At 31.6% G+C, this 14,538-nt stretch overlaps 3 protein-coding genes across 4 annotated transcripts in view; 2 read left to right on the top strand and 1 right to left on the bottom strand.

Moving 5' to 3' along the window:
- LOC124534041 overlaps window positions 1-10,883 on the bottom strand; it is a 61,551-nt gene extending 50,668 nt beyond the window's left edge. The window contains exon 1 of the mRNA XM_047109676.1: window positions 10,720-10,883. The gene's annotated coding sequence lies outside the window, so the exon portion shown is untranslated. The remainder of the gene's footprint in view (window positions 1-10,719) is intronic.
- LOC124534044 lies at window positions 159-10,113 on the top strand. Of its 2 annotated transcripts, XM_047109680.1 has the most exons (8): window positions 159-434; window positions 1,885-2,056; window positions 3,542-3,631; window positions 5,955-6,164; window positions 7,858-8,127; window positions 8,240-8,582; window positions 8,664-8,920; window positions 9,200-10,113. In XM_047109680.1, exons 2-8 carry the CDS (start codon window positions 1,907-1,909, stop codon window positions 9,530-9,532), a joined length of 1,653 nt encoding a protein of 550 aa, XP_046965636.1. In that variant the 5' UTR covers window positions 159-434; window positions 1,885-1,906; the 3' UTR covers window positions 9,533-10,113. The 2 variants fall into 2 exon arrangements, with proteins under 2 accessions (XP_046965636.1, XP_046965637.1); XM_047109681.1 differs by lacking the exons at window positions 159-434; window positions 1,885-2,056; window positions 3,542-3,631 and adding an exon at window positions 5,713-5,830.
- A 461-nt stretch (window positions 10,884-11,344) lies between the features above and the next one.
- LOC124534039 (integrin alpha-PS1) overlaps window positions 11,345-14,538 on the top strand; it is a 62,730-nt gene continuing 59,536 nt past the window's right edge. Inside the window, exon 1 of the mRNA XM_047109673.1 lies at window positions 11,345-11,790. Coding sequence (XP_046965629.1) covers window positions 11,615-11,790 — 176 coding nt within the window. The 5' untranslated portion in view covers window positions 11,345-11,614. The remainder of the gene's footprint in view (window positions 11,791-14,538) is intronic.

Below are 14,538 nucleotides of genomic sequence, written 5' to 3'. Positions count from 1 at the left end.
AGAAACAAACAAATTTGTTCCGAGCACCCTCGTCTGAACTTCGCACTGAAAGGAGGACAGTGACGTCGACCTCGACGTTTTGAGACGTATCAATAGCTGGAAGTTGGAACGCATGCGTAACTTCTCTCTATCTGTGTGTGTAAGTGTCTGGTGGAGCACGCGGACCCTGCGTGCTACGTCGACCCTCTCTTTTCTGCATATAGCTCTGTCCTCTTCACACTCAGGCTGGGGAGGACCGATTACTCAAGTTTAAAATACCTCACTCGTTGCGTTAACCCTCAGTCGTGTTCAAACTGCGCTTCTATACGTTTGCTGAGTCTCACCTTGTGAAACGTGCGCATTTGTGACAGTATTTTGTATTACAGATATTTTATATTGAATCCTGTTTCGATTATAAACATCGAGAGTATTTATCTGAATTTGATTTCGTCGAGGTAAGAACTTATACTGATAGATTAAGATTAATTTAAATGCATGAAAAATTTAATAATAGGAAAAATATTCTTAAAAGCGATTCAATGGTAAGACTGTATAAAGAATATTCTGGTAAATAAAGTTATGCTGCGGTAAGCGCAGCAAATGGCTGACATAGATGCATAAGCAAGCAAGCGCTTTCTCTTGGCCGCCCGTGTAACTCGTAGCTATTGGTGGAAGCGTTTACTTTCTCACGTTTATTAATGTGTATAAATAGATTTAGAAACCTACCGCTGTTATTGAGCTACAACTAATCAATTGAATTGCACGGAATTGAAAATTAAATGTTTATTTTCTCATATTTATTTAATGCTACTAATAAAAAATAAACGTTTACTAAAATTTTATTTATATTTTCTACTACAATTGATTTAAATAATTTTATCCAAAAAAGGTATAAAAATATCAGGTTTATAAGTTATTTCGTCAGAAAAAAAGGTCTAATCGTATTTCATTATAGTACCGTAAAAGGCCTGACCCGTTTCTGTGTGGTATCTATACATCAAACATTTTTTTGTCCGCTGCATAGCGATAAAACTAGTTTTGTCATCAAAAAGGACATGTTGCTTTCAACAGGTATCGAACCGAACAAGTTTCCGTTTGGTTCGGAACTGAAAGACTTCGTGCAGCTGTTTAAATATGATTTACCCTTGAGTTAAGATTGTATAGTCACAAATTTACCGATTGATTATTCTGTTAATGTTAATGCTATTTATATGCATTCGGAAATCCTAATATATCTGAGCGATGTTTATGATTCAATGAATAAACACATGTTTCCATAAAATTTAATGAAATAGTTTTTTACCGAGCGTATTAATCAATTAAAATAATGAATACGCTTCCTTAACGACCCAGAGTTTTTCCGGTAAAATACTCATACTAAATTTCATCTATTTCCGAAAACTTTCCATCAATATTTTTTATTTGGATACGACCGCGTTACAATTCTGTTCATACATAATCTAAATGTATTTCGTTATCTACACGAATATAGCTTCCTCATTCATATTTCACAACAGTTTAAAGTCTGGGCACTGTGGGTCGTCATTACGTGTATTTATAAACATGCCAAATACTTCAATCCCGTTTCCATAGGAAATCTCTTAAAAGAAAAAAAAAAAGAGTTTGTATTTTTCCAAGGAATTCTATTACAATTGAAAATATCTGAAAAAAAATCAACGAAACATCTGTCTGAAATAATTCAATAAACTTAGCGGAGACTTCATGAATATTAACAAGTATATAACTAATAAAATTAAAAAAAACTCTTGAATAAAAATGTCAAGGAAATCATATATAATTGCCATAAGTTCACATTAACAGAAACGTTTCTTTTAATTATTTAATAATAAGTTGAGTACCCAAATGTAGGAAAGGTTAGTTTAAAGGTAATATTTCTATTGTCAGGTAAATTAAATAAACAACCAAGATGATGTCCAGCCCAGCAATGGAATTACAAGTTGAGGAAACTCCGTTAGCGCTGCGTCGCCTGTGGAATCTTACCCGCGCCCGCCTCGCTGGTACTTCTACCGCTTTGGACGAGGAGCAAGCGCTGGTCGAGACTTTGCCTTCCGCTCAGGTAAACATACTTTCAAAAATTTGTCACAGACTCAATTGACAAAGTACAAATAAGGTTTTCTTATTGATTGTCAATTTTATACAATTTTACCACATCATTTAATTTAACTTCCGTTTTGACAAATTATTGTTAGTTTTTTTTTATTTTATTTTAAACTAGGTGTGCCCGTGATCGTGTACGCGTTTGAATTTAACAAAAAAATAGTAGCCTAAAAAAGCCAAAATCGGTACAGCTGTTCCAGAGATTAGCCGAAACAAACAGACGGACAGATAGATACCTACACAAAAATTGTAAAAAATGTTTTTTTGGTATATGTACCGTTATACATATTTATTCATTTAGTAAAAAGGGCTATTTTAATGTTACAAACCGACACTTCAATTTTATTATATGTATAGATATAATCATAATGCTCTAAAATTTATTCTTAATAGTATTAGGAAGTAAATTATTAGACGAGGATATAACAGTAATTATATTCATATTCTAATGTAAAATACTTAATATGATTTAGCTTTAGAATAGGAAGATCAGAAACGTGTTTTAACATAATTAAGAATTCAATATTTATTATCAACGAAAATCATTATCTATTCAATCACAAAATATACACGTATTAATGTAATACTGCTTAAGTTAATGAGGGAAGCAATCAGTAATAATTAGCTTAAGCGTTTTATTTTTTAAACGACATTCATTGAAAGAGTAATGAGCATGAGCATAGGGAAAAGGAGGGGTGGGTTTAAAAAGGTTTACATTAGAAGTCATGGATATTAGAGAGATGGGTGTGAACGATCAGGTGACGAATAATAGAAGATAATGTAAAAAAAGACATGCTGTGCCACACCCAAATAGATCGGGACGCGGGCTGGAAAAAGTATTGATTAAAAAAGTCTATAAGTAATTAATTACGTTCATCAATAAAATGGAACAGAATGATACAGGAACAATAAAAGATATATGTATAAAACCCGTATAACTACACGTTTATAATTTTTAAAGTTACTTTTTTATTTACTAGAAATTAAGGAAAGACAATTAAAATACATGCTAAAAGATTAAATGTTAAATTAAGCGATAAGATATTTTTAACAGTTATGTCAAGCTGAGCAAATATAGGAAGGCCGTACTGACCTCGTACTTGCCCTTCATGCGCCAGAGTAATCGAATATAATGGAATATTGAATACGGAAGTTGTAATAATTTTTTTAACGTTACTAGAATTCATAAAATGTCTCCTTTTAACCGAGTCCAGGGCTATTGTGTTTATATTATCTGACCTCCTTTTGATATCGTAAATGACCGTTATCTGCGAAGATTAGCGCAGATTCACCTCATGACATGACATCTTTACTACTTCATTTATCATGAAACCAAGATCGTTTGTTATCCGTATATGAATTAGGTCATCTAGTAAAGATAAGTGATTTTCAAATATCAAAGTTAATCTAGCTATAAAATTTGTATTTTTCTTTTCTTCTCTAGGAGCCGGAGGGTACACAAAAGAATTGTATACAGAATTCTTGTGAATATGAAAGCGATGCCGAGGAAGCCTTTCCAGAATTAGATACCCATGTAAGTATTACCTAAGATTTTATGTTATTGTTATGTATTTTAAGTGTATTATTATTAGTTATGCTTATATAGTCGAATATTCTAATGAAAAAAATTATACAATATAAAAAAAAGATTGTTAATTTTCATTAATAAGATATTTTCGTCATGTTAAGTAAATTAGACCTTAAATAAATCTTAAGAGTACCGTAACTATGAGGTCAGTTTGTATAAAATTTATTTTTAACAAATAATATATTACTGAAATATTTAAGAACAGCTAATTAATAATGCACATTGTTTTTCATAATGTGAAATAATATTGATACATTTTGTTAAAAATTACTACATTATATGAATGCAATAAAAGATAAACATCGCACTCATTGAGTTTTAGGTTAAGTTTCTATTTAGGTACGTAAAAGTTTAACTCCCTGCGTTTCTACCAAATAATAAATTGTTTAGGAAACATAAGCCGCTAAGTACATTCATTTGATTGTGTGCTATTTTCATCCAGACGTTTTCCAATGGTTGGCTTCTTATTGATACGGAATTTGTTGCGCTTCACTGCCCTATTATTCACGGAGTAAGGTCAATAACATAAACTAATCTAACGTTAGATTTGTATCTCTTTCAATCTATTTGCTACTTTAGAAATACAAAGAAATTCCTTCGCCATTTTTAAGCCGACTTCAAAGCGATTCCTTGAATTGGGTTTTAATTTTTTGTTTGTTCGATCTGCCTTCGTTGTATATAACCCGATTTTAAGACTTCTTTTCAAAGAATAGATTACACCTAAAGAGTGGTACGTAAATTTAAAAGTAACCTCGGAGATTTAATTTTTTTTTTAATTTTTTCAATAAGTGTAGAAACTACTGGAAAAGTCATGTGCGTATAATAGGTACTTACTGCGGACAGTTACATAACTAATTTGAATTGATATTTTATGAGGTAGATTATAATTCAAAATACGAGACAAAGCAATGCAGGCTTGGAATTATTACTTCTTTAAAAAACAATTATTATCTAAAAATATATTTTACGTAATTAAATTTAATTTTGTACGTAATTTAAAAATTGTTTTCCATTTATAGCAGTAGCAACATTAAGGTATTATAAATTAAACAAATTTCCGTTATAGTTTATATAATATGTATTATGTTTAAATCAGATTTACTTTGTCTATTTTCACGTTGAACATTAATATATCAAGGATAGTGGGCCGGGCTTTTTTTTTAGTATTCGCGAGCATTTGCGTGGGTTACGTTAGTTAACTCACGTGCCTGAAAACTGTTATGACTGGAAATATAAAAATAGACCGAACATTCTTTCGGATGGACTTTGGTCGAGTGAATCTCAGCAATTGACTCAATTGAAGTCGATTACTTAGATGCGCAAATAGTTATTATAGTTGTTTTTTTTTTTTCAATTTGCAATGTCAATCTAAATGAGCCACAAATCATTAACGAATGGCCTTTATGGAACAATTGAGAATAATTGTTTTATTTTTACATTAACGTTAACTAATCGAAATGTAGATTCCATCAAGGATAAACGACGTAACTCTGTATTAGATCTATTTTAAGAAACAAAAAACGTATGAATTTTATACTATAATTGTCCAACATGTTAATTAAAACGAGATCCAGCAAACATTCAAGTATAAAAAGATTAACTATTGAATTATTTTAATAATAATTTACGTTTTGTTTTATGGCAATTCAAGTATTAATATAATATAGAACATATAAAGGAGATCAATAAGATACGACTTTATAAAATTTTCCCAAATTATAAAACTATGTGTATGTAACACATATAGAATAAACTAATCACGAAATATTGCAATTTTTATATTACATAATGTAATTGTATTTTTATTTAAACTAGAAATAATTGTCACTAATTGACACTTTAGAAATTAAGTAACGTTGTTATTATTATGTAAAAAATGCTGCAATTTAATTTTTTAATACGACTTGCCAACTTTTCCTCAAACATTGTGTTGTAGTATAACATACTGTGCCAAGTTACATTTACTAGACATAGGTATAGGGGAGGATATAATTAACTTGCTTTATTCTCTTTGGGAGCGGCTAGCAGAATAGTCACATATTATAATTAACCAAAAATAATTTAAAATAAACAATGCTTACAACCTTAAACTGCAATGAATATGACTGCATCTGCTTCAAGTGTTTCGGTATAGACTATAATGAGGTAAAATTAAGTATTTTCCTCATGAAACAAGAAGATTTTCCATCATATTAGATAATAATTTTACAGCATTTCATAAATTGTAAAATTATTTCTCTTTCTTATGTATCATTGGTTGTCTTTATAGGATCAAACTGAACAAGCAACGAAGCCTTCGTGGTCTTTATGGTCAGAGAGTGCTTATGAAAAGGAGGTTCTGTTGGATGCCAGTACACTCGGAGATGTTCCCGCCGTTTACCGAGTACCTGCTCCGGCAGCCCATGAAATGCCGGTCATCGGAGTCTACATCGATGCCCGAGTCAGAACCGGCTTCAGATACAAAATTAGACCCATGCAGGTGAGACTAGAAATTCGATTAAACCTTTTAGAATGTTCATCACAAGTCATTGCCTGGTTAAGAATTCGTCGCTTTGAATAAAATTCAAATGAGAAGTGTTGATGATTGCTCTATTCATAGTAATATTGGAATAGCAATCGTCCACATTTCATCTGACATTTTCAAGAATAATATAATAAACAGACAAATCTATAATATTTTCTTGCGTGTTTCATAGCAACGATTCTTAAACCTCTTTTGTTCAATGTGGCTTGATTCATCGATTCGTCGATAGTTTATAAGATTCAGCTTTTGTACCATCATTGTGATGCTTTTCGACTCGAAACCATCAGGAAAACTCAGAAGATCCATATTATCAAGGGCAAAATTATTTACTGAATTGCGAAAGAAATGGCTAGTTCAAAATTAGAATCTGCCTAAATTGGATTCAGGACTTTATTAGACGGCTATCTTTTAACAAAACATTGTGGTTCATGGATTTTAATGATTTTTCATAATTTTTACGATGTGAGATTCCGTTTTTATTATTTTATTGACGTTATTCATATTGTAAATATTAATTGTTTTTTTGTGATTATATGTAGAATGTTTTTGCAAGACTAATTTTTTCAGAAATCAGCTGGATGGTGAGTTTGTTTTCCGATAAAAACTTGCAATAATATTCATGAACGAAGCGACAATTCGAAGTGTATTGAACCGTTATAATTAAGTATACACGTAAATTATCATAACGGGAAATACAATAATATATTATTACAGAATTTACGCAAAGTTTCGCATCATATGATCACAAACGATTATATTATTATGCAGTTTATTTTGAATCTTTGTTACACAATAAAAAGTAAGGTTGTCATGTACGAGTTTTACATTTTCAAATTCATCTCTTTGCTTTAACAATTAAGTTCACTTTATTTTGAAGATAATTTTCTTACGTAACCAACATATTTCAATGAGTCATTTATTTAACATTTTAGTGTTTTTCAAAATTAATTACTGTTGTGTCAACCTTACAAACAAATGTTAAAAGATGCTGTTGTAGTGGCATATAATGTTTGTATTTATATTTAAAACAAATTTTATTGTTAGTCCGAATTCAATTAAATTCAATTACTAGCTCATTTCAGCAGTTTAAGTAAAATGGGTTACATTAGGTTAGCGGGGTGTTAGACAGTGAGTAGCAGTGTCCGTTGCTGAAATTTACAGAATGAAAATATCATCAACGACCAACACTGTTAACTTGCGCGTGTTTGCCACTGGTTGTGTGCCGTTGTAGGCGATGGTATGTGGATCGTCCAGTTTTTCAGACCTACGCCCAGAGAGGCGCTCACAAAACAATCTTCAAGAACGCTCGCTGACACCCGACAGGTCAGACTGACATTCTGGCTGGCGGCATGTTATAGGTAAACCATAAGTATCATTCATAAGGGCTTCATGCCATTATTTTTCATACTTTACCGATAAATTTAAAGGACACATTCGTATAAATGAATTTTTAATATTACTCTAAGTATCTATACATCTAACCCTACATTTACATTAAATATTTATATGTGCATTGAATACTCGTGAAGAAAAATCTCCAAGATATTCTTTAAGTTATTCGATTTATTATATATATGATAAAATAAATATACATAGTCCTACAGCCCTTTTAGGAGCACTGTATAAATCATGTGTTTAAATTTTCCAGACTTTGGACGCCCAGCCTCTATCAGTGAAGCCAAGGTACTTGTTCGGAGGCAAGGCCCTCACTCTGCAATCGATCGGGCGTGGATTTGCTCGGCGGATGACATTTGAGCCCGTGAATTCAACTTTGAATGACAATAACAATTACTTTTGGACTGACTCTCGGCCAGAAGGATTTGTTTTTGAGATTGAAGCTGTCTCTGCTGGCGACAAATTCACTATTTATGATGCTAACCATGAGCCGCAAGGAATACTGGAAATAGTGCAACAGCAGGTATTTTTTCGTTCTTATAATACTAATTTATTAAATATTAATTAATATTATTATATGATTATGAGATTGTAAACAAAAACACATGAAAATATATATTTTTTAATTTTTATAGAAAAATCAAATTGAGCTTGAGCAAAAAATCGCTGAAGACGGATCAATTGAAAAGAAAGTAAAGATTAGTACGTTGTGCAAAGTGGAATGGTATGAAAACGATGGAATAACAAAATTGGTGCCAGTGACTGGCATTGCAATTCTGAAGAAAGGAAGGGGCAATGCAGTCGTTTCAAGAATTGTTAATGTTGCTATTGGCATTAAACAACTCAAAAAAGGTTACGAGCTTAAATCTGGTATCAAATCTTCATCTAGAAGAATAACCGTGAATGGTTGCGAAATTAATGACATTCCATGCCAGTATTCCGTCGTAGGTCTTGAGAGATACGAACATCCCGTTATTGGTAAGCTTAAAAAATATAATAATTGTTTCTTTTTTTATTTTTAAATTTATACGATTATTGAATTGAATTTATTTTTTAAAGGTACCTACGTCGATCCCCGAATTGTGCCCGGTTTCCATTACCGAGTGAGGCCAGCAAACAGCCGTCGTCATTTATTCGAAGGCCGCAGCCTATTATTGCAGTCAGTTGGCATGGGATATGGGAAACGTATTACTTTCCAACCCGATACCCTGAATGAACCAGAAAACTATTTTTGGTCAGACTCCCATCCAGAAGGGCTTGGGATGGAACCACGTGCTGTCCATCCTGATATGAAGTTTACTATCACAGGAAATGGAGTAAGTATTAAATAGTTTCGAAATGCATATTTTACATGTTTTTGGGTATATGCCAGAGTATAATTAGATTTCTGTGATGGATATGCGCAGTGTTAATTCTCAAATCTGTTTATCTCACACGTTTATCAGCTGTGAACAGTTTATGTATTTGTTTTGGCAGAAGAACATTAATTCTAATTTCATTTTGGATTGAAGCCATGCATTCGTCTTTGTTATTATAAAATGAAAAATGTTTGTTATTTAAAAATATATTCAACTAATTTCGTTATTTTGTTTTAGGGTCAGATTGGTGAGGCTAGCGTTTTTCGCGCCGATTTACCCCAAATTGAAGAGAGAACAAAATACGTTGATGTGCCAGGAAAGCGAGGAAAAGCGGTTGAGAAGTATATTCAAGTCGATGTCACATGTCACGTGAAACTGGCTACGACAGGTGGAGGTTCAGTTGACTCAGAAGTACATCTCATGAAGGTGTCTGGTACAGCACTTGTACGCAAGGAACCGGGAGAAGCAGTCGCCAAATTGTTGAAAATGTACAACGTTGGTTTAGACTCCCAACTCAACTTGTTGTTCGCACACTCACAGACTGAGCTCACCTTCCATCCTCTACCCTAAACAGTCAACGAGACCGGAATGGTATTGCAATGCGCGTGATGGTATTCCAGCGTCACAGAATTGTAATGTAATACCAAAAATACCCACCTGGCGTGAAGAGTTCCGTCAAATATTAACCGATTTAGTACGAGTTTACAACCAAAAGAAGATGAATGTTATTGTACGATTGCTTCGGTCAATTCGGTTGTAGATTTATCTCGGCTGTATTGCATAATGGTTGCATGGGCTGACATCGATGGCTTTGAAGATTTAGTAATTCTTATGAATGAATATCTATACAAGCATCGGTACCTGTGAACTGTTACTTGTTATTACTAAACAAAATGTATAATTTATCACCTGAATGCGTGGTAGTTTAAACTTTTAATTTTTAAATTAAATAGTATTCATTTTATATGACCTGATATTAATTTTGACATTGTTAATTCGGAGAGAGTAGAGTAAAAGACTATACCTATTTATGTTAAATTTGAAAAATTTCAATATTACTCCTATAACATTTATTTTGTCAATATCATTTTTGTTATTTTCTTATTGATTGTCTCGGAAAGCGTTTTTTGAATAAAGTCAAATGAATAATTGTTGTAGTATTTTATTTATACCAAACATACACATAAACTATTTAAGAGCCGGCGCTAGTCTCCTAGGTCTAGTCTAGTCACACAAGGGCAATTTCTTAATGCTACACAGGCATAGAACTATAAAAACATTAATTATTAAAGATTTTATAAAAGAAACATAATCGCTATATTTAATTTATTTCTTTCATACTCAATAGTACGTTATGTAAAGAATAGATAACACAGTAACATGCTAACAAAATATGTGAAGTGTTTTAGCAGATAACCACCAGGAAATACGGTTATTATTCAGAATAAACTATCCAACGTAATTGAATCCAAATTATCTTTTTTTATTTAATTATTACAAGGTAATCGTTTAGCTTAATTGGATTTGTAGCCCTATGTAGACTTTGTTTAAAAAAAATAATCAAATATTTTTGTATTCATAAACTAACAACTCTAAAATATATTACAATTTATTGTGATATCAAATTTATTGTCATTTGTCATTATTATGACAAAAATAACGACTGAAATTGTTTGACTGAGTGTGTTTTAAAAGACATTATATGTATAACATTTGCGAATCAAAGAAATTCTATCAAAGAATAAACATAAACAAACCTTAGATTTACGATTTTGCACTTTAAACAGTTCTTGATTAATTCATTATTTATGTTTAATAAAACACTATTCCACTTCTAATTATTAAATTATTATTATCCACTTAAATTTAACTTTAAAATTTTTGATAGATTTCGACAACGCTGTCGTCAAAATTACGTCAGTTTTTGCGAATCCGTAATCAATATCATAGATTGTTATTCAAGAATTCGACCAATGATAATTCGATGTCAAATGATGTTAATTTGTATTTATTCCTCTTTCGATATAATTTTCAACTAAAGACATAAACTATTTGTATCGATAATCAAAAATTAAAATAAACAAAAAATAATTTTGTTGCTAACGCTTGCGATTATGTATTAGTATTTACATTTATCGTTTAAGCACGTTATCGTAACATATAGCAAGTGAAAAATCGATTATTATGTTGATACTATATAATAATGTGTATCGATTACACAAGACATCTATGTGAGATGGCAAGCAATGAGTAGTAGAGCGACTAATTTCTGACTCTCTAGAGTCGAACTCACCGTATAGATGTCAGTCTACTTTTGACTGCGTGGTTACTACGTCAGCACTAGATGGCGCTGAACACAGTAACCTACACAATTTTATGAGTTCAGTTGCCTCCAGTGGATGACGTTCGGTCCGGGCGTAGTATACGTATTAACGTAGTGTAGGCCTTGTTATGTCTACGTAGAGTCAACAGAAATACGAGTTAAGTTAAGCGGGAATATTCGACCGGCGAACGGCCAGCACGCTGGGGGTCTCATCGCCCGCTCGGCGTACCGTGTTTGTACGAAAATCGCGATGTGCCAAATAATAACTGGTAAATTGTGAATTGGTGCGATAACTCGATTTGCAATACGATAAAATTACGAACGCAACAATGGCTACAAAAAATACTAGAAGCAGTGTTTTATTATTGTGCATATTACATTGTGTCACAAGTTTCAACTTGGAACCGAGGATTCCTGTGATAAAGTTTGGCGAGCCCGGCTCGTATTTTGGATTTTCTGTCGCTGAACATCTCACCGTCGACGTTAATAACAAAACAAAAAGTTGGTGAGTATAGAAACTTAATCTTGAATAATAAGTCACTATGATGTCATGTGTGAAGGTCGCTTCCTTACATGTGTTCGATATCGTTATTCGTTTCTCAGTTTCTGTGAATGCTAATACAATAAGTACAATATCTTTTAAGTTTGATATCGGCCTATCGGACTTTGCCGTTATCGGAATATAGAGTTGTCGATACATTCGAAGACACAGTTTATTAAATTTAAATAAGACAATTTTATAAGATAATATTCCATAACGATGTGTATCTTACAATTTCAGTAGATATTCATCTATTTTAATATAAATTTAAATAAATAACTTTTTAATAATATTAAAAAAAATCTCTTGAAGATTGAGTATCATATTTATAAATACAATGTAACGATAGTTTTTCGTTCCGCTAGGCTATTAGCCGCAGCTAGTTGCACTAGGTCTCCATCTAATTAACTAAATGAGTTCAATACAACGGCTCTAAGGTTAGCAACCCTTCGCTATCTTATCTTCAAAGATTGCATAAGTAACATTTACGCAAGTGAAAGTTAAACTTAGAATGTGTTAACAGAAGTCAGAAAGTATTTAAATATAGATAGAGAGATAATAATTATGAATTATTTATTGATCGATAAAAACTATATTTTTCTTGCGTTATGTTAATATTTGATATTAATTCCTCACTTCATTGAATATATACAATATATAAAAATGTCAATTTATCGTATTCCTTTTTTGTAGTCGATGATTACATTTAAAAAAAAATTGTGTACAATACACAAAAAAAACATATTTAGTTAAAAGTTAAATTTTCATATGTATGGTTTAGCGAATCCGATTGCTTAATAAGAAAAAAAGGCCATTTATAATTAAAATTAGGAATGTAATAAATTGTATCAAATATGTAATTAATAGAGATAATAATTAAAAATATGTACAATTTATTGGCAACGGAATGCTGTAATCTTTTCAGTTGGAGTTGGCTTGGTGCACTTGGCATCAAATTGAACTAGAAAATAGGTCTTTATGCCTCTAAATAAATTATTTTAATGTCGTACTCGACAGTTTTGTGACACAAGTATTGCAGAAGAAATGTAGAGCAAACCATTCGTTTTAATTTTCATTGGAATTTGCAATAAGCAAGATATCTTAAGCGAGGCAATGATGAGCGAGGCGAAAATGTTTTAGAATATTTTTGTCATATATTACTAGGACTCCAAGTATATTTAAATATTTATTTTAATCGAAAACTAATCTAGTCTTACGATTACGATACGATATACGATTGTAAAAACTTCATATCAAGGGTTCATGAGCCACATTTTTTTACAAAAAAAAAACAATTAAATAATGAATGAGTTTCATTGTATTTAAATAACTTTTACAATACGTTTATGTTTATAATTTTTCACACGTAACATACTTGTTTAAGGAAACTTGGGAAATCACGCTGTGACAATATTATATTTATAATCTTTTATCAATACTAATATTATAAATGCGAAAGTAACTCTGCTGTATGTATGTCTGTCTCGCTTTTGCGCCAAAACTACTAGACCGATTTAAATGAAATTTGGTACACAAATAGCCTGAGAAAGGACATAGACTACTTTTAAATTGGAAAAAAAAAATTATAAATAGAGAGGTCTTACATCAATATAATATTTGAAGTTAATAAGTATTATGTTAATTTGTATGAAAATATGACAAATTTGTATAACTTGTCATATTTTCTACGCGAGCATGGCCGCAAGTAACAGCTAGTCTGATTTAAATAACAATATTTGAAAGTGTATATGGTATGTAACTTAAATATTAATTTTCAAGATCAGATAGAATGTAATTTTCATAATGTTAATTTCACATTATACATTAAATTATAGAACTAATGTAAATATTATTTTATAGTCTTGTTTGTGAGGTGAATCACGCTTAGTGCTAGACAACTTACCGTTTCTTAAGATAAATAGACGACTAGTGTGTTGGAAAGCATCCAATGGTTTTCACCGTCTGGGTGGTACGAACTATTCTATGTTTGTTAATATTATGTAAAACGACCGTAAGTAATTGTATTCATGAATTAAATTTACTATATAGCAAATGTAGTAAATTTAATTCATTTTTACTGTCCTGAAATTGATAACAATAAATAATTAACGTAAGCAAAGTGTCGACCGGACGTTAGTAACAACCTGTAAATTTCCCACTGCTGGGTTAAGACCCTCTCTCCTTGAGGAGCATATTCTACCACGCTATTCCAATTTGGATTCACATGTGCTAGAATTTCGTTGAAATAAGACACATGCAGATTTATTCACTATGTTTTCCTTCACCGACGAATTCGAGATACATTTTAAACCCAAATTAAGTACAAGAAAATTCAGTGGTGCTAGCCCGGGTTTCAACTCGCAATCATTGGTTACGATGTATGTGTTCTAACATCTGGACCATCTCGGCCATAACCGTACGTTACGTTATGGAGAATGCGCCATAAAAAACCATCAATTTTTTATTTGCAAACACCACTAATAATGTTTAAGGGCTGTCTGGTCAATAAATTACTATTTTAGAAAAAAGTTACATCTTTTTTATACAATTATACAATGTGTAACGATGGCGTCAATGTATAAGGTCTCATAGGACGTAGCTGTCAATATGTCAGTCACAATCTTTCAGTAAATAAACGAATGATACGGTGACACTATTTAAACGTCTGTAAAGAGTTTCGATAAGGTTTTGATTGGTCATTATAATGTTACA

The sequence above is a fragment of the Vanessa cardui genome, chromosome 12 (genome assembly GCF_905220365.1).
Source record: "Vanessa cardui chromosome 12, ilVanCard2.1, whole genome shotgun sequence".
Taxonomy (NCBI): domain Eukaryota; kingdom Metazoa; phylum Arthropoda; class Insecta; order Lepidoptera; family Nymphalidae; genus Vanessa; species Vanessa cardui.
Note: the sequence above shows the minus strand (reverse complement) of the source record. Positions and strands in the feature narration are given on the sequence as shown.